This window comes from Calliopsis andreniformis, chromosome 1 (assembly GCF_051401765.1).
Source record: "Calliopsis andreniformis isolate RMS-2024a chromosome 1, iyCalAndr_principal, whole genome shotgun sequence".
NCBI lineage: Eukaryota > Metazoa > Arthropoda > Insecta > Hymenoptera > Andrenidae > Calliopsis > Calliopsis andreniformis.
The window spans coordinates 12,845,147-12,864,264 of NC_135062.1; the positions used below are offsets into that span (position 1 = coordinate 12,845,147).

Here is a 19,118-nt window from a genome sequence, read left to right on the forward strand (position 1 = left end):
TTATAATGACTTAAAAAGTGCGATATCATTACGTTACAGCGATGTGTACATAATTAACGAATGTATATACAACAAAATATTTGTGTCAACACGAATACATGAGATAAATTCTACGATTGATTTTTAAGGTTTTATTTGGATGAGAGTAGAGTACACGGTATGAGTTGTTGGATTACGAACTTTGATACATTGATCTTAGTTCTTAGACATCTTGGGAAAGATAATCTTAATTAATTTATGCTAATGATATTTTATGGAAGCTTCTGATCAGAATGTATTGATCATAATTGATGATATGCGCATAGGAAACGAAGGATTGAAAAAATGGATATTAATTTTCTTATCAATGGATTTTATTTTGCTCTGTGCACACGCTTTATGATCGGTAATACAGAAACCTAATTTCTTGTTCCCTTTTACCATTTTCGTGTCGCATACAATATTATCGACACCTCAACTCAGTATAAAATACGATCACAACGCTACAAGTGGTAGAAATCTAAATTAGTGGTAGAAATCTACACACTGCACCACTCATCAGTCATCACATCACACCACTACACTATTTATCAGTCATCACTTCACACCACACATCCACTCATCAGTCATCACATCACACCACTACACTACTCATCAATCATCCCCTCACCATTTCAAGAGAAAAAAACATTTCCCTTCATTACCGACCCCCATCGATACAAAAGTCGAGCAACCTTATCGACACCCTTTCGTCACCCCGACAGGCGTCGCCATCGTCGTCTCCGGCGGCGTGCCATTCGCTCGAGGGGACACCCACAGACGGGGCACTCACACGCTCGCGTTTAACATGTAGATTCAGTTTCGCCAGCGCTGTGCACCGGGGTGAGATTCGCGAAGTGTGGCCGAGCAATCTCGGGAAAAAGTGTGTCGCACGTAAGGTGCGGGGCGTGATATGAAACAGTGAATCGGCGGCCCGTTTCGACAAATGGACGATAGGCGACAGTGATCAGCGCGTCATGGGACTGTGAAAGGGATCGGGAGCGGTGCACGAAGGTGGCAGGAAGTAGGAAAAAAAGGGCCAGGGATACAACGCTCACGCCCGGTTGTCACGACGCCATGTTTCCCCGAAGTGGTCTACCGATGTCGGGTATCACTTTGACGGTGCTCTGCTTTTTCGTACTTGTCGTCGTCGGCCTCGACGAATCTGGTAAGTCCAGTGGACGTTTCGACAGACCAGCCGACGATCGTCCTAAACCGAACGCTCTAACTTCCGCTCTTTTCACGTCGAACGCCACATCGGTTCTGCGAACGTTACGAGAGAGATACATTCGTTGACGAATGTGCAATAATACTGGGAGACTTACGTTCCCTCGACTTTCTTTCATTCACGCTCAGGGCCTTCCCACTTGCGATGTTATTTGAATTTCAGTAATTCAGTTCGTACCCACAGTGCTTACGAACTTTTTATTGTTCGAGCCTTTCGGTGGACTTTGGTAGAAAAAGTGCAACGTAGTTTACGTTTATCCCTGGGTATACGTTTATCTGCAGAATCAATAGTTTTCTTAATTTTATTAAGCGTAGTTGATATGAGATCGTAGCGAAGATTATATATCTTTAGTCTTGTGTACTTATCACACGAGAAGGGAGAATTCTATTTGTACCTGCATGTAGTGCGTATAATGTTGCCTCGAAATGTGGTCAAGTTTCTGTGTTCCATGGTCACGGTCGGTCCTTTAAGGTTCGACCAATTTTCGAGACACAATTGTATGGTAAAATTTGTCTAGCTTCTGATATAATGAAATGATACGTGAATTTTAAATGAATACAATCGAGGAAAATATTTTTTTCAGGAGAAGCACGAATCTATTTAAATTGACTAAGAGGATGTTTTAAAAAGGAATCAAACGATGGAATCGATTTGTTGTGTTTGCAGTACAGTAGTATACAGTTTTCTTCAAACTATCTTGAAACTGAGTTTAACATTATTACTCCATTTATTATGATTGAATTGTTGTGTCATTACAGAATCGATTTCACCTTCGTTTGACTGACAAATGTGTTTCACAGGTTGATACCAATGATGAGATTAATTTGTCGAAAAATCCTCAAGTAGAATCATCAAAAGTATGTTCGTTTTTTGAATAAGAAATTGTGGTTGTTGTATTCTGTTTTCGAATGAGTCGATTACTTTCGTCAAAGCCCTTCGATACTTTCGATTGTTTTACGTTTGTTTACGCTTCTCGAACACCTGTTCTAGTCTCGCGAGAGACTCTCGTCTGTTTGTATCATAAGATACGAGACCGAGGTACCATTCTCGCGATCAGATTCAGTTAAATTTGGAACAATTATCGCACGTGTGACGATACCTTTAAGATTAGGAAAAAATATAGAATGATTAGACTGTGTGCTTTAGCTATAAACTTGAATGTTTACATTTTTATTGTGTGTAAACATAATCTAATCGCGTAACATGGCTGGCATAACTCGAGGAAAGCAATTAATGTGGGGAAACGTCACAGACCATTGAGTCACCGATGTTATCGCGATAATAAGCACTGTCTTCATTAAATAAAGAGTTTATGAGGCCCACGCGTACATGGATTTTCGTATCCTATGTACGTGCTGCTTATATATAGAATTATTATTTAACTATTTGCTCCTCTCGCTGAATATGAAAACCTTTATTAATAAATTGAAGATACCTATCTTAATGAATAGTTAAGAATAGCAGAAGTTAGCATTACCTTTAATTTTTAATACAAATTTAATTTAAAAATAACGCAAACGTTTACATACGTTAAAAACGATAAAACTATAAATATATTAAAATAACTAGTTTTGGTAAATAAATTAACTATTTTTTAATTTCATTTTTTCTGTTTAAAATACAATTCAGTAAAGTACACAGATATCCTCAAGTTACATGAACTGTTAAGACAAAACTTGACCAATTTATGGGTCTCTGGCATTATGATTTTAATGAATTAACGAGCTAACTACTCAGTTCGTTCACACGTTACTTGGTAAAACTGTCCTTTCATGTTAGATACATGAAATATCCAACAGAGGAATAAGTGTTCCTTTGGCTCATTTGTTCTTAAATTACTGTAAATCTTAGTGTCATCTTAATATTGGTAATATATTGTTATCTGAGTAATGTTTAAAGTGAATTCAAAATAAAAATGTATCTTTGTGTGTGTTTTAATTCAGGTGTAGAGAAAATAGAAAGCACAGAGCCGAAAAATGAGAATCCAACACCTCTAGAAATTACAGCATCACAAGATTTAGAAGGAATAGAGGCAGGCAGTACACCTTCCTTAATATGTAAACTTAATGTACCGGGTCAAATATGGTGGACCAGGGATGGGAAGAACCTTACCACAATCACGGATTTTGATCTTGGAGGACGTTTAGATATTAAGCAGGCTAGTAGAAATGATACCGGAGACTACAAGTGCGTGGCACAAACTATGGAAGGAGAAGTGCTAGAAAAAGATGTCCATATCAGAGTTATTGGTAAATATCAATCATTGCACAAATATGTAACAGTTGTATCTTTAATGAAGTATCCCTTTTGTTCCAGAGCCAGGTAGAATAGCACCTGAAAAAGATATCAGGGCAGCAGTGATGCAATCAGCTAATCTAACATGCCACATTCATGGCTATCCATTATCCGAATTTACTTGGCTAAAAGGAAATGACTCAGAAAGTGCAGAACACTTGAAAGATCTTACTAGTATCACTCAAATCAATGAAACTTATACTGTATTAACTTTAGAATTTTCGAGTTTGGCCCGTAAAGATAACGGAACATATATTTGCAAAGCGCGTGATTATAGCGGCGAAGTCAGTGCGTATAGACATCTTTTTGTGATCGATGTACCAAAAGTTAGCATTGATTTTATGAAAGCCGTCGGTGCTGGAAGCATATTCTTGAACTGGACTGTAAACGATGGGAACGAACCAATTAAGAATTATGTCATACAGCATGTGAAAAATGGATCTGATCAGTACCATTTTTCCACTGAACAAATTGGGGGCGGTAACTCAAGCTACGTCTTGAAAGGTCTTGAAAGTGGTACTGCATATCAAATAGGAATTGTTGCTAAAAATGCTGTGGGTTCCTCGCATGTGAGACTGGATCCACGTTGGATTACTACGCTTGAGAAAGGTGGGTAGCAGAGAAACATAATTTTATTTCAGACCATTGAATAATTTATGGATCAAATTGATTGCAGATCCTATATTTGTGCCAAAAATTTCCGTCAATGGAGTGACTGAAAATTCTATTACAATACGCTGGACAGTGCCACCGCCTGATTTAAAGGAACACGTTCATTTTTACAATTTAATGGCTATACATGGCGACCAGAAAAAAGAAGCGGTATATCCAGCACAGCCATTTACTGTATACGCATTTGTTAATCTCGCCCCAGCGACTTCATACAAATTTAAAATCGCTGCATGTAGCGAATATACAAAGGAATGTGGAAACTGGAGTGCTGAAGTGAATGGCACTACATTAGATGGAGGTAAAATTAGGATATACTATCTCAATATTCTGTATATTTCAGAAGCTCAGAAATAATCTTCAATTTTAATTTCAGTGGCCAGTCCTCCGCAGAACCTCTCTGTTAGCTGTAAATTCGACAACATAAGTAGCTTCAGTTTTATCTCCATCACTTGGGTTCATCCAGAAAAGCCGAATGGTCATATTACTCGCTATAATATACAACTGACTGGTGTTGCCAGATTCAAAAACGATATGGGACGTCTGGACATTGAAAGTTGGGGACCACAGAACTGGAGTGTTTATCAAAAGAACAGCACACACTTCAACCAAATACCACCCAATACAAATTATACGGTACGTATTCTCTGCTTTACATTCCTTCCCAGATTTTGTATTCGGTCATAAACGATGTTTTGTTAAAAGGTCCGCGTACACGGCGTAACAAGATCTCGAACGCAAGGAAAAGATGCTATTGGCAATTGCACCACGCCAGTGACAGTCCCAGACAGGGACAGCTTAAATATGCGTACGTGGCGAAAAATCGAAAACCAGGGTAAACAGTTGTTTAAGCTGTATCTTCCGCGTATCACGGAAAGGAATGGTCCTATATGTTGCTATCGAGTCTATCTAGTCAAATTAGCGCCCCAGAAGAGCGTTAGCGATTTACCACCGCCAGAGGAAATCGGTGTATATTCTTATCACGACGCTCATAATTCACCTTCTGGTGGTGCCTACGTTGCTGAGACGTTCGATAGCGACCGTTTAGTATCAGAGATTTTCCTTGGTGATGGCGAGTCGTTCAATGGTAGCAGTATGTGCGACAAATGTATTGGACTTCGGCCAAAGGCCACGCCGCCAGTGTTACATTTCGTTCCCGAGATCCAAACGACCGTGGCAACGTTGAACACAACACCTGCGACGACTGTGACAACACCAACAGCCGCAGCAACGACTACAACTGCTGCCCCGACAACAGTCGTCACTACCCAAAAGATAGAGACAACTGTTCCGAGTGTGCTAGAGAGCAATCATACAGAGATTTTAGGGGGGAGGAAAGCGGAAAATCTGGTTGCTCAGAGAATAAGAAGCACTGACGGAGCACCTGAGTTGTCGTCGTACTTGCCACAGGATGGTTTCCTGGACGAAAAGTCGAATTATACTGGATTCATTGAAGTGATCGGTACGTCCAGCGTTTATAATTATGTCATTGATGTTTTGATCGAAAGTAACAATGAGTAATACAGCAAGATTTCGTTTTGTAGTATTTGGGAATCAGGAAGATCAGTTTTTACCAGCTTATAGCAATTATTTCAATCCTCTTTATGGAGGATTGGAGCCTGGAATTACGGTCTCGACAGAAATGACTACGCTTAGCATAATTCTTCAGATTTCTATCGCCCTCATATTGATCATCATCATTCTTCTCATCGTGCTTTGTATATTGCACAGATACACAAAACGTGCGCAACAGAGGGGCGAAGAGGTTATTACGTTAAGAAATAGTTTCAGGTAAGAGAACCTTGAACGAATACTTTAGTTATGCTAGTAAATAACCACAGACTCTAACAAATCGTCTGTAATTAGACATCTGTGCAGAAGTCTCAGAGGAAGGCATCAACTCGTAGCAGCAAGCCCACCAGACATGCCTCCCATTCCCAAAAACGAACTGCTTCACGCGTACCTCGAGCGACATCGGGACTCCGACTATGGCTTTCTACACGAATTCGAATTACTACCAGACAAATTCACTGATCGTACGACCAGAGCTTCTGAAGCACGAGAAAATCTGTACAAAAATCGTTATCCAGACATAAAGTGCTACGACCAAACCAGAGTACGGCTCGCGCAAATGGATGGTATCTGTGGATCTGATTACATAAACGCTAACTTCGTGCTAGGGTACAAAGAACGCAAGAAATTCATATGCGCTCAAGGCCCCATGGAGAACACCGTTTGCGATTACTGGAGAATGATCTGGGAGCAACACCTCGAGCTGATACTCATGTTAACGAACCTCGAAGAGTATTCGAAGACAAAGTGCGCTAAGTATTGGCCAGATAAAGGGGAAACTAAGAATGTTGGTGACATAACTGTAGAACACATTCGAGAGAGGGCTTACTCAGATTACGTCGTGCGCGAATTGAAAATGTCTCGGCTAGGGGAAAGGGATTCCCGCACGATCGTCCAGTATCACTTTTTGGTATGGAAGGATTTCATGGCGCCAGAACATCCTCACGCCATTCTGAGGTTCATAAAGAGAGTGAATGAAGCATATTCGTTAGAGAAGGGGCCGATATTGGTGCACTGTAGCGCGGGTGTTGGGCGAACGGGAACACTAGTTGCATTAGATTCTTTGCTCCAGCAGCTTGCAGAAGAAGGCCAGGTCTCGATCTTCAACACGGTGTGCGATCTCAGACACCAACGAAACTTCTTAGTGCAATCGCTCAAACAGTATATCTTCATCTATCGCGCGTTAATGGAAATGGCACAGTATGGAGACACAGAGATTTCAGCTTCCCAATTGAAGACCACCGTTGCAAAGTTACGACAGAGGGATAATGGTAAAGAGAAATGTAGGATGGAGGAAGAGTACGATGTAAGTAAAGTTTCTATAAAATAGAGGAATGATAATTGTATCGATTAATGTATTGTATGGGTATTGTTTTGTAGAAAATTAACTCCGCGTTGGAGGACAGAAAATCGTTCTCTGTGGGAGGAGGAGAGGAAAACAAAAGCAAAAACAGAAGTGAATTAATAATACCATACGATAGAAATCGTGTGATTCTTACGCCAGTTCCGGGTAGAGAGCACTCAACGTATATAAATGCTTCGTTTATAGAGGGCTATGATAATTCCGAATCATTCGTTATTACTCAAGACCCATTGGAGACTACTATAGCAGATTTCTGGCGAATGATTTCGGAACAGAGCATTTCTACGATAGTGATGCTATCTGATGTGAGTGCTACTTATGATTTGTTTTATTTCATTGCTTTTTTCAGTCCAATTGTTGCGTAGGTGTATATGATGGCACGCAACTCATGTTTAGGAAATTAAAGTCAAGCGAAAAGTATCTTTGTGTCGCTGACTTTAAACACCAATTAGTCTTATATTATTCATAACCCTAACCTTCTTAATTTCCAAATTAATCAGTTAAGAGAGCATTAAGGCTACAAGAACATTCACCTTATCATTAAAAACGAACCCCTTAAACTATATCTATAATTACCTGTTTCCTTTAACACTGCTTCTCTGATTTTGTCCAATACAATAAAAACGAGGAAACAATAAAGTATATATTTATTTCAGTTGAATGAAGGTCCACGAAAGTGTCCACGATATTGGCCCGACGACGAAGGTGCCCACGATCACATAAGAGTCAGGTACATTCAGAGCGAGAGTTGCCCATACTATACTCGCCGTGAATTCTCTGTTTCCAACATGAAAACCGACGAGAATGTGGTTGTAACGCAATACCAGTACCACGGATGGCCAACAGTGGAAGGAGAAGTACCTGAAGTAACTCGAGGTCTCATCGAGCTTGTGAACCAAACGCTCACGAATGTTCCAGAGTCGAGCGGATCACTGGTTGTGCACTGCAGTTATGGATCTGATAGGAGTTCCATGTTCGTTGCTCTTAGCATATTGGTGCAACAACTGCGAACTGAGAAGCGAATAGACGTATTCACAACGACGAAGAAGCTTCGTTCTCAGAGACACGGGATGATCAGCACCTTTGTATGTAACTTGAATTCGATATTCAGAAAAATCGTATCTTGCAGATGTTTTATCATTGATATTTAATGCTTGAATTGATTTTTTTAGGCACAGTATGAGTTTCTGTATCGTGCTATTGTGAACTATTCGGATCTTTATAATTTGGCTGACGATGAGACAGCCTCTTAATACTATGATATGTAAGATTGAGATACCTTAAATGATGTTTGGTGAATACGTGTGTAAAACATTTGACGTATAAAAGAAAGTGTTTAAAAATGTACGAATGCTCAAAGGAATGTATATTGGGCGAACCAAAGAAATTTTTAATACATTGGTGTCACGTATGTGTGCATAAGAAGCTACAAACTGTTTAAGCCTGGCCAACTTATGCATGGACTACTACAGATTATGTGTAAGAATCGGATTCTAATGGAGAATTGAACAAGGAGTGAAATACCACACATCTCTCGACTCACAGGACTAAACTGAACGTATACTTGATTCAATGGAATTTGGGAATGAAATTATTACATAGTGTAGTACAGTGATGATTCTTAACAACGTTGTGAAATTGTCTCAATGACTTATTTTTATCGATAACGTCAAGAGAGAACAGAGGCATGAAATAGTGTGTTAAAACACTTGTGATTGAAATGGAACATTTAAGGAAAGCACTGAGGCAGAAAAGTAAGTGCTTTTTTTTTAATTAAAAAAGATATGACCACCAGGTGCATAAGCGAAAATACTAAGCATACTTATAAAGCGTATAAATATGCTCATACATGTACCATATAACTTATCCATCTAACGTTGATCTTATTTTACATATTTACAATAATACATCAATCTGAAAACTACACATTGCATTATTGATATCATGCATTTATAGAAGCCAATTATTTTTCATGGATTTGAATATCATTCAATTTAAAAGAAGAGGAATTTAACAAAAATTTGTTGAGCCGGATTAAATGGTAGATGGTAAAGTTCATATGGTTTAATTCTGGATGAGAACACTTGTATTCTTCCAAACGTTTCTACTGACGCGTGTTGTTATTCTACCGTTCGATGACAAGGAGAGATCAGACGCTAATATGATCTACCTTACAATTACGATTACTAACGATTATATCACGCACACGTGTGTGTAAGTTTATCTGTAAGATAAGGTGTCATATATACATAGGAGCGTGTTTACCACACGCCTGCGCTAAGTTTTCTTCTGAAGAAAGACTGATATTCGTATTCAGTTCGAAGACGCGCGAGAAAAAAAGAGAGCACGTATCTAGTTTATACGCGGCATTGTAAACCGCTGTGAATTGTAACACATGGGAGAATCATTTTTTTACTTTTTCATACACGAACAAATTCTAGGGATATCTCTGTGTGTGTGGCATGTCCGCGAATGTGCTTTGTAAGTCGCCGACTAAATCTTACGCATAATTGGAGGGCTTACGTGGCACAATAAGAGCTAGGTTTCACTTAAGAACACAGACAGACACAGATAATCCCTACTTACATCAACTTTCTGTTACTGAGTTACAGGTTAAACAAGTTCTAGGCAAATAAGCTTTTCTTTTCCTCAAGAAACTTATCCCATAAGTTGAATCCTCGCTGAATGATGCTTGGGCCCATCAGTGCAGCAAGAATTAAAATTTTAGTAGCGATAGTTCAACCAGATTTTATATTTTAAGCATAGGGATTATCTGTGTCTGTCAGTGTTCCACTATTCAGTGGATAATGCTGAAATGAAAGAGATGAAAAGAAGTTGATGAGATTACTATAAATAAGGAAAGAAAAAATGAGAATCTTTGGAGTAAGGAAATTTGTGAAATCAGTATCATGTATATTGTATTCCTTCGCACGCTCGTTCATTTCTAGTCAAGTTTTTAACTCCGGCACGTGCGCTGCTAAGCCATACACTTGTAGTGGCGGGGGACAATCACGTTAAATTTTATTTACCGGTCGGACGAGTTTTTTCTTTCCTTTTTGTTCTTCCTACTTTTCCCTTTATTTTTTTTTCGTTCGTTCGAATCAGTTTCATTCCATTCCGTGCCGAATGGCGCGCCTTTACTCAATGTATATGTGTGTATAACCGGCTCATGACTGGAGAACTAATTAATTGCTAGTTCGCGCTTCGATTATGTTGTAATCGATAGACATCTCAGAGACATATATACCGTTGTCTATCACCTGTCGCTGTTGCTTATATGTTATTAACGAACAATGTGACAATATCTGTTTTATGCTCATGACGCGCTTGTTTTATATATAAGTGTCCTGCAAAGGTACGAAGTGTCTATGAATTTCCACCTGCGTAAGTCAGGCGTCTGATTAGTCTTTTTAGAATATTTTTACTGGATAGATACAGATATGATTTTACATAATTGAGGAATTGTGTTAATTACGTCGAACAAGAACATTTTTAAGTCAGGTACATTATATTCCATAACTACTTAAATATTTTATCATTAGATACTCCCTTTTATTCTTGTTAACTCTTTTTATGTTTTCAGAACATTCTCATTATCGTGGAAATTCTTAAACATTTTGTGTGACTACATTTCAACAAATCCTCATTAAACGTAACGGAATTTCGTATAAGTTGAATTAACGCGCACAATGTGAATGTTAAAAAACAAACAGCAATTTTGACATTATGAAGAGTACGGGCATAGGATATGTAAAACAGACTAAGCTATTTTCTTTTCTTTACAAAATCATTATATTTTCGGAATTGGAATTTGTAAGCGCAGCGTTTCACTTTGTAACGGATCTATCTGTTTTAATTTATATTGTTATTACTACTACCAGTGAGAGAATAAGTGATGTTTAAGTACAGAACAATAACTGTTATTTATAGAATCTGCGGTTTTTAATTATTTAATAAGGATTATGCATAATAAAGAAAATACACGACAAAGACTTAGTAAGTGTTCTAAGCTCTTACTATGCGAAGCTGAAACATATTAAACATGCACACTGGAATCTATGATGCAGAGCAATGAATGTAACAAAGTATTGGTACGGTGCACAATTGTGGAAATTGTAATCACAATTTTGTAATCAGTTACATCTATTGTTCCTTGACAAGCATCCAGTATTGAAAAAAAGAACATCGACATTTTTACAGTCAGTGTATGGATTAGAAAAATTAAAGATATTGTTAAAAATAAATTACCACAAATTCTTTTATTTTTGTCACGGCAAAGATTCTGAGACAGTTCAAATTCTGAAATAACAGTTCATATAAAAAAATATATACTTCATTCTTTTCGGCCACGTTAATATTTCAGTTAAGATAGGAAGTTATTATTTTGTAAGGTGTGCATTGAAGATGCAAGTATGCTATTATATTATAAAAATACCTCAGATATAAGTTAAAGTTAATGGCAGTCTCACATTTGCCATTTTCTTATATAAAAAGAGAGGAACGTTATCGTGGCACACTTTAACTGCATCGGGCTGTGTTTATATGTTAGTTTTTATTTAAATCAAAAGTAGTAATCCATTAAAAATTTAATTAATTATCGATCTGAAATTAACTTTAATTCATCTCGAGGTAAATGGCTCTATGTAACTGGCTAAAAAAAATCGTAGTGCAAATTATAATGGAGCGTGCCCTGTAAGAACGTGTGCGTGACGTCTGTTGTATGGCTAGGAGATTGGTCAAGATGAGGAGACGGCGGTTTTTAATTGATAATAATTCAAGGGGGACGTTCTAGAACACTCCTCTGCCACCCCAAAAAAGATAATGAGAAATATGTGTTATCTACACATTAAGGATTGCCATTCATGCTAAGAAAGTTTATCTCAGTATTGAGAGAAACGACAGTCTTAAGCATAGTACTCGAATGATCTAGAATAGAATTTTGTAAATTGTGCTGTATCGCTATAGCAGTGAAGTATGATATTGTGAATATGATTGTGCTGCATTTTGACAAATAATTATAAGATATACAAGTAAAATAAATTTGTTTACAGAAGAAATTCACTATTTTCAAAAAATGCCTTTGATTGTTGTTCGATAAAGTGATCAGTAGTTTCTTCTCTACTACCATAGCAGCACAAACTTATTACAGTCAGGAAAAAAGGGAGAAGACTTGCCAAGCATAATAGAGAGCTTCAGTTTGCAAATACATCGCATTGTATATTCTAATATGCTTGGAAGTTCAAATGCTTGCAATAAGAACTTTTTTACAATTTTGATACATGAAATGAATTTTAAAGCTGTATCGAATAAGATCGTCGCCAAGGGCATTCTATATGCTTATCTTTCTGTTACTTATACTTTTCAGTAACATATTTAGATACCTCGATTATGCAGTTCCCGATTAACGTGTGTCGTGTGTAGAATATATTCTCTTCGATTGAGTTCTGAATGATGTTACGCAAAACTAAAGGAGTGCATATAGGCCTTGAATTTAAAACAAAAAATTGAGATGCACCAAGATTAAAGTTTCTTTTCCAGTGTTCTAAAATTTGCTTATGTACACAAGCAGTCTAATATACACAAATTCAGTGGCACCTACTAACGTTCCTGTGATATAATGACTGATGAGTTTAAGATGTGATTAATCACAACCCCTAATTTTTGTACAACTGGCGACAGTGTCCAGTTTTTTATACACCCGATCTTGTACTTTTATAACTTGTAATTTCAATTAACCGCTAATTTCAGTAATTTTCCGATAACTTTTTACATTTGATACATGAAATATACTTCAATTTTTTAAGGACTTTTTAAAAGGAATATTCGCGTAAACGTTAGACGAAAGTAATCCATAAGGAATGGTAATTCATCGTTGCGTGTTTCATATTTGCTCTTAGAAAACAATGCTGCGATTGTAAGCTAACAGAGCTCGTTAAGTTTTAGCCTAATTTACATGCGTTCAAGTTACTGCATGATGTCAAAATATTAATACTCTATAATTATCAGCTGATACTACGATATGTACTGCTTTTTTCAATGTAAACAACGGCCAACGTTACAAACTTCTGTAACAATTTTTTTTTACGCGATACAGGCAAAAAGACAGATAATAGATTTTAAATATACAGAGTGTCTCGAAACAGGTGTCGCGTGACATAATTGCTGGACAAAAGAAAGCAAGAAGAAACATATTCTTCGGTCACTATTTACGTCTTTTTTCTTTTTTACAAAATCATGGCGTATTTCGGAAAAGAGAAACTATTTTTGCCTACTAATGTATAAGATCTTGAACCGAAAATATAAGCAATTATTTCATGCAAAACCTTTTTTTAAGACATCCTGTATATAAGATATCCGCTCCTGAGGGTGTGTATATTTCTAATTTCTCCTTTCCACGAAGGAACTACGCTAGATGTACACTAGAAGAATACTACAGACAAGTATTATTGAAAGTATTCTTTATAATTAATTAGTTAATTGTTACGAATTTGCGTCAGACTTTAATGAAATCGCTTACCATCCCCTCGTAAATGTAGCAATAAAATATTTTACGTAGTCTCTAATTAGCGATTTGTATAAACTTGTTAAACTAATTTCCAGTAAGTAGTTTATATCAAATTGTACGGATCTTTATTTGAGTCTTTTAGGAGCCAAACTGAGCAACTCTAATCTACTGTCATAGAATAATGAAACTATACATGGTTGATAAATAACATTTAACATATTTCTGAAACAATTTTGACGAATTTTAAGTTTTGAGTGAAGAATTTAATATTTTAGTGGCGAAACTATTTCTTAAAGAATTCACTGTAGTAGATTACTTTAACTTTTACTTAAAGAACAGTATTTACTGAATCGCTATTTCTCTCTGTTTTCTGTTCTTTGGAGTTGATCTGTTTGGCATCTGAGCTCATTTATTTGGCGGCCACTCGTCAGATAGAAGCCCAATAGTCTGTATATGTACGACATTTGTTGTTGTATCGTACAACCATGTACAAATACGTAGGGGTTACCTATAATTAAGAATGTGCTATGAATTCTCGTTTAAACTTGTCCTTAATATATTACAATGTACATTTACGTTTATCGCCGCGATCAATTATCCTTAATATAATTTGTAAATGTATATTTATCTTAAAAGATCGATTTATGCGTAAATCTGAACTCACTTTCCATTTTCTTCTTTCGGTTCAGCTCAGAGGATAAGTTCGAGAAGAATACATTTCGGCCTACTTGTAACTGAAGTTAAGTATTAAGTATTGTCCCAAAATCGTCGCACAAAAGCTTCACAAAAGTGGAGATTGGCTATAACATAAAAACAATTCGAGACTTGAGTATAATAAGCGAAAAAAGACCTTTCGAGGATCGAAGAAGAAATTGAAGAGCTCATAGCAAAAACAGGCCTTGTCCAATTTCATAATTTTTTATTAAGAAAAAAATTCTAATGGTCATAACAGAGATTCACAACATAATGAATACTTCATTAAAAAGAATATCAATCGATTGAACTACAATATTTTTTCTGTCCCCAAAAAAAAGACAGAAATTAACAAGCCTAATCGTTTTTTTGTGAACTCTTCAATCCAAGCGCTAACCACTTAACATTCTCTGTTGTACATACAAGGCACTTTCGATTGAACAAAAATCGCAAACTACAAGCGGAGCATTGACGATCCTGCAAGGAAAATTAAGTAAAAAATATAAGAAAACATTGTTTCATATCTTAATTTTATCAAAAACTTTTACTATACATTCTTTCATTTACCTTCTCCTGTAGAGTCATCAAATTTCCGCTGGTACCGATTCTGAGACATCCTGTATAATTCCTCAACATGTATCCTGATTTCAAATCTCTCCCGGAAGTCGAGCCACTAAAACCGGAAGTGGCCAGTGCAATCTTTCAAACTAACGTCGAGTTGACGATCGAACGCGATAGTTCGACAGTTCGAATCTCGTTCGATATTGAACGGTGCTGAGCAACCGGAAATGGTGGACGGGGTGACTGCGCGCGAATGTTTAAAAAAACGAACACGTGACGAAGTTCAAATCATTCGATCGGCATTGCGTATTTGAATCGTTACAGGATAGAAAATAAATTTTCTAAAATATAAAGAGCCTACCACCGTCGTCTCCAATATTATTCGTCGATTGGACAGCCTAGACGTTTGTAAATTACATTGAGAAAAACGTTAAGAAACGATGAAACGCCGCGTACTGCGTTACCATGTTATGTTCATACATTATACGATGGAGAGTTAAGATTAAATTACGTGTAGCCTTAGATTTTGTATGATATTCGATTCTTTACAGAGGAAGGTTATGCTAAAGATAAAGATATATATGTATTATATATATATTATTGTATCTATGAGACACGAGATGTGACGAAAATATATGGGTCGTTCGCCGATCGTTCACGATCGACGGGCTTATGGAAATGATGTTAGCGGCGCTGATCATCGAATCAACTCTTTTGTATGAAAAAGAAAAGGAAAAAAATTGTAAAGCGATATCGGTAACGGTGCACTCGATGTGAAAAGAAATACACGACACAATAATGAGCCATACTCATCATTCCATTTTTTTTCCAGATCCTGTCCTTTAGTCTCTACTGTAGAGTGAAGGAGAACTTGAAGAAGATATGAGCCGTTCAGAGGTCAAAGTAATTTTTAAAGCTCTTAAAATAAAGATACATATTTTTTTCAGAGTTAATCGATTTGACAAATAAACGGGTCATATATTAATACAAATTTATTGAAGTAACATATACTATGATTCTCCAATGTTCGTGTAATGCATGTCTCTAAATATTTCAATTTCTCAGCGTAATTCGTAGGTAAGAGTTAAGATTATACCGCCCTTAGATTATATTGAATATTAATTCATTGATGATGGTTCATAAAATGATCGTCTTCCTTTAAGGATTGTTTTCGATCCACTGCAGAAATGTTGCAATTTTTCTTATTCATAGGTCGAAGCACCGTTAGATGCGTTTAGAAACCCAAATAAATGCGTACATCTGCGAAAAAGTTTCTAATACTTAACATGAAAACGATGATTCACGTGTCAGCGGAATTGGCATTCTGAAGTAATTACCATTATTCGAATTCCGTGGTAGGAACACGCTACCCCATCTCGTTTGAATAATATTAGCGAAAAGAATATCGTGATTCGAAAGAGTAGTAATAGTAGCAGGCTAATCATAGTGAACAGATATAATTAAGGAAAATCGCAGGTTGTCATCTAACGGCTCCTTGCAGATCCATTCAGCGAACCGCGATTCCTCGATCGTTTGTTGTACTTCGCTTGCCACGAACCTAAAGTCACTTATCGTATCTTTGCAACAATTAATCTATTTTTGAGACTTATCTTAATCTTAAACACAAAATTACGTATTCCATTTATACCTCGAAAATATTTTTAACAAGAATTATATTTAACAGACTTGAAAGGTGGAAATCCAAGATTCTCCATGTGTCCGATTTTCCCCTGCAAGTTTCCTTTTGAAACAATCAGACGTGCCCATTAAAACAAAAGAAAATCAGGTTTCTGGCGCGCATTTCGTTTAAACGAAGATAATATCTCGTAGATCGTAGATGAACATCACGGCTGTAATTAATTCTCTAGGAAACAGGGATTGTGATTTTCACTACACATCGCTTCTGTTGCTTCTGAATTTTGATTAAGGAAATAAGGAAGCCTTCGAAATTGTCATCGCGTCAAGGTACCGTCACACGTTTCCGCTGGACTGGTTTACTATACTGTTCCCCTTTTTCCTACGAATCACGTAATAATCATACTCGGTACGATTCGAGAAGAATACGGAATAAGGATCAGAAGCTTGTTCTAACCCAGCGTTGATGTCACCAAAGTGTCACGTACTCGAGGACCTTGGTTTCATGTTTCAGGCTCATCCGTTATGTTCTTTAATAACGAGTCCTAAGCATGCCAACAACCCTGATAAAATGAGTTGATCCTTAGCGGAACGAGAAATGGGCTTCGAATTCTCCGTTATCCTCATTGAAGTTCCGCAAATTAAAATACTTCCCTGATTGCCATTGCAATACTCTATATCCACTCATGCGTGACCTAAGAAAAATATATTATTTCTGGTAGATGTAAGCGCATTGGTAGAAAAATGGGGATTGAAAAAGATTGGGAATAATGTGAGAAAATTTGTTTAACCGAAGATCGAAGAAGACACGGTAGGAATTCCAAACTGGAAGCAGTTGAAAAAATTTTAATAAAACTTGTTCGTTTGACAAGTTTATATGTTTTTCAGTGGATGTTCTTGCACGTACAAGTGGAAGAGCATTCCTTACGGGCTTGGTGGGGAATAAACTACTCACGCAGTCCATCCCTGGTAACACAATTGCGAATATGCTCGTCGCGAGTGCTCCGTACGCTTGTATGTGACGTAAAATCGATTTTATAAGAGGAAAAGAAGAATCGAGTCGCCGTTTTTTGCAAATTCAGTGAGGAGTAACGCAGTGAATCTCTACTGATTAATAATTAATTGTAAGTAATATAATGATAGTGAAATGTGTTTGTTATTCCAAATCTTAAACTTCTGCTGGTATTCTACAAGAGAGTACAAAATCAATTCTTATGTTTCTTCAACGCTGTTGCTTGTTGGAAATCCTTAAATCATCCTGCAAATGAAGATGCAAATATATGGTAAATGTTAGAGGGCAGACAGACGCAAAATGAATATAAAAGAAAGAATTAAATTGATTTATTTTGCTCTAATTGTGGTGAAACCTATGGATGCGAAAAACCAAGGAAACGGTGAATCAAGTGGAGAGTATCTCCAAAAAGTGATGGTCCAGCTTCAGGAATTCAATCTTCCCAGTCCTGTCAATGTTTATGATAGAATATCACCGAACAATGGTTACAATATGGTCCCTAAAAATAGAGACAAGCAGAGCGTCGGTTTACAGAGGATTAACATGAACAGTGAACAAAATATTAAAAAATATAAAAATCACAGTTTCCCATATTACAACATATTAGCAGATGAAATTATGGCTCTACGTCGTGCTGATACAGAGAGTATTCCACCGCATTATCAGGTGACAAAAAATCAATATTTTAATCACATAATTAGCTTACTGAAAATATTTTCATTTCACTGGACTGAATATTTTCCAGCCTCAAGCACCTATTATCACGAAAGTGAAAGAACCAGAAGCTCTTGGGTTTACGCGAGCTGAACTTGCAGCAATGTACAAGAGTGCATTGGAAAAGGGTTCGACGACTAGCTTATCGTCATTAACGAATGCACTCTCTGCTGGCGAGATGCCTCATGTTACGAACACCCACGTGGAGTTGCCTGTCAAGCAGCCACTCTATCAGTATTACTTCTTCCCATTAAAAACCTTCATGTCAGAGTTTAGGAAAGATCATGGTTATAAAACAATAGTAAGTAAATTATTGTGGCATTATTTTCAGCCCTCTCAATATGGTATTTTTATCACTTTTTATAGCCTGTCGCTGCGTTTGATAATACGGAAGCTGCACAAACTACACAAACGCAGTTATCAAGCCCTCTCTTTGTAGCCATCAGCACATTCGTAACCATGGCCATTGTGTTCATGATGAGCGTTCTATTCTTACCGAAACTTCCTCAGTTCGACATACTTCATTCGCGAGCTATTCACGACGACTTCTTTTACTTGTCAAATGTTGTTACGAATGCTATCGATCGTTACAACTTCTTGGAGAAATTGAAGGGTCAGCACATGGACTCTATCACGTAGCTTGAAACAGATTTCAATAGATATTTTTATGAATCGATATAACTCTTTATAAGGATGAAATGAAATCGATTAGTCTAGTGAAATATATTTATAACATGTATTTAAATTTTAACAAAAACAACATTTAGCTAAACAAAACATTTTTGTATTCAATAACATTATTATATACTAAACTTTATTCTTAGAAAATGTAATGTCTTACAATCTTCGTTTT

General features: G+C 36.9%; 2 protein-coding genes across 2 annotated transcripts; both read left to right on the forward strand.

Annotated features, from left to right (window-relative positions):
* Positions 1-875: 875 nt before the first annotated feature.
* Ptp69d (Protein tyrosine phosphatase 69D) lies at positions 876-15,706 on the forward strand. The gene is made up of 11 exons (XM_076381755.1): positions 876-1,186; positions 3,190-3,495; positions 3,563-4,150; positions 4,218-4,511; positions 4,587-4,846; positions 4,916-5,672; positions 5,755-6,001; positions 6,077-7,088; positions 7,163-7,450; positions 7,802-8,230; positions 8,318-15,706. Exons 1-11 carry the CDS (start codon positions 1,096-1,098, stop codon positions 8,396-8,398), a joined length of 4,353 nt encoding a protein of 1,450 aa, XP_076237870.1. The 5' UTR covers positions 876-1,095; the 3' UTR covers positions 8,399-15,706.
* A 2,144-nt stretch (positions 15,707-17,850) lies between these two features.
* On the forward strand, positions 17,851-18,999 carry LOC143184210 (uncharacterized). The gene is made up of 3 exons (XM_076386285.1): positions 17,851-18,217; positions 18,297-18,566; positions 18,632-18,999. The coding sequence occupies exons 1-3, from the start codon at positions 17,852-17,854 to the stop codon at positions 18,902-18,904; spliced, it is 909 nt and encodes a 302-aa protein (XP_076242400.1). The 5' UTR covers position 17,851; the 3' UTR covers positions 18,905-18,999.
* Positions 19,000-19,118: the final 119 nt, after the last annotated feature.

Coding starts and splice junctions, on each gene's coding strand:
- Ptp69d (XM_076381755.1), top strand. CDS start 1,096: ATGTTTCCCCGAAGTGGTCTACCGATGTCGGGTATCACTTTGACGGTG. Junction 4,847..4,915: donor CACCCAATACAAATTATACG/GTACGTATTCTC, acceptor TTTTGTTAAAAG/GTCCGCGTACACGGCGTAAC. Junction 6,002..6,076: donor ACGTTAAGAAATAGTTTCAG/GTAAGAGAACCT, acceptor GTCTGTAATTAG/ACATCTGTGCAGAAGTCTCA.
- LOC143184210 (XM_076386285.1), top strand. CDS start 17,852: ATGAATATAAAAGAAAGAATTAAATTGATTTATTTTGCTCTAATTGTG. Junction 18,218..18,296: donor GTATTCCACCGCATTATCAG/GTGACAAAAAAT, acceptor AATATTTTCCAG/CCTCAAGCACCTATTATCAC. Junction 18,567..18,631: donor ATCATGGTTATAAAACAATA/GTAAGTAAATTA, acceptor CACTTTTTATAG/CCTGTCGCTGCGTTTGATAA.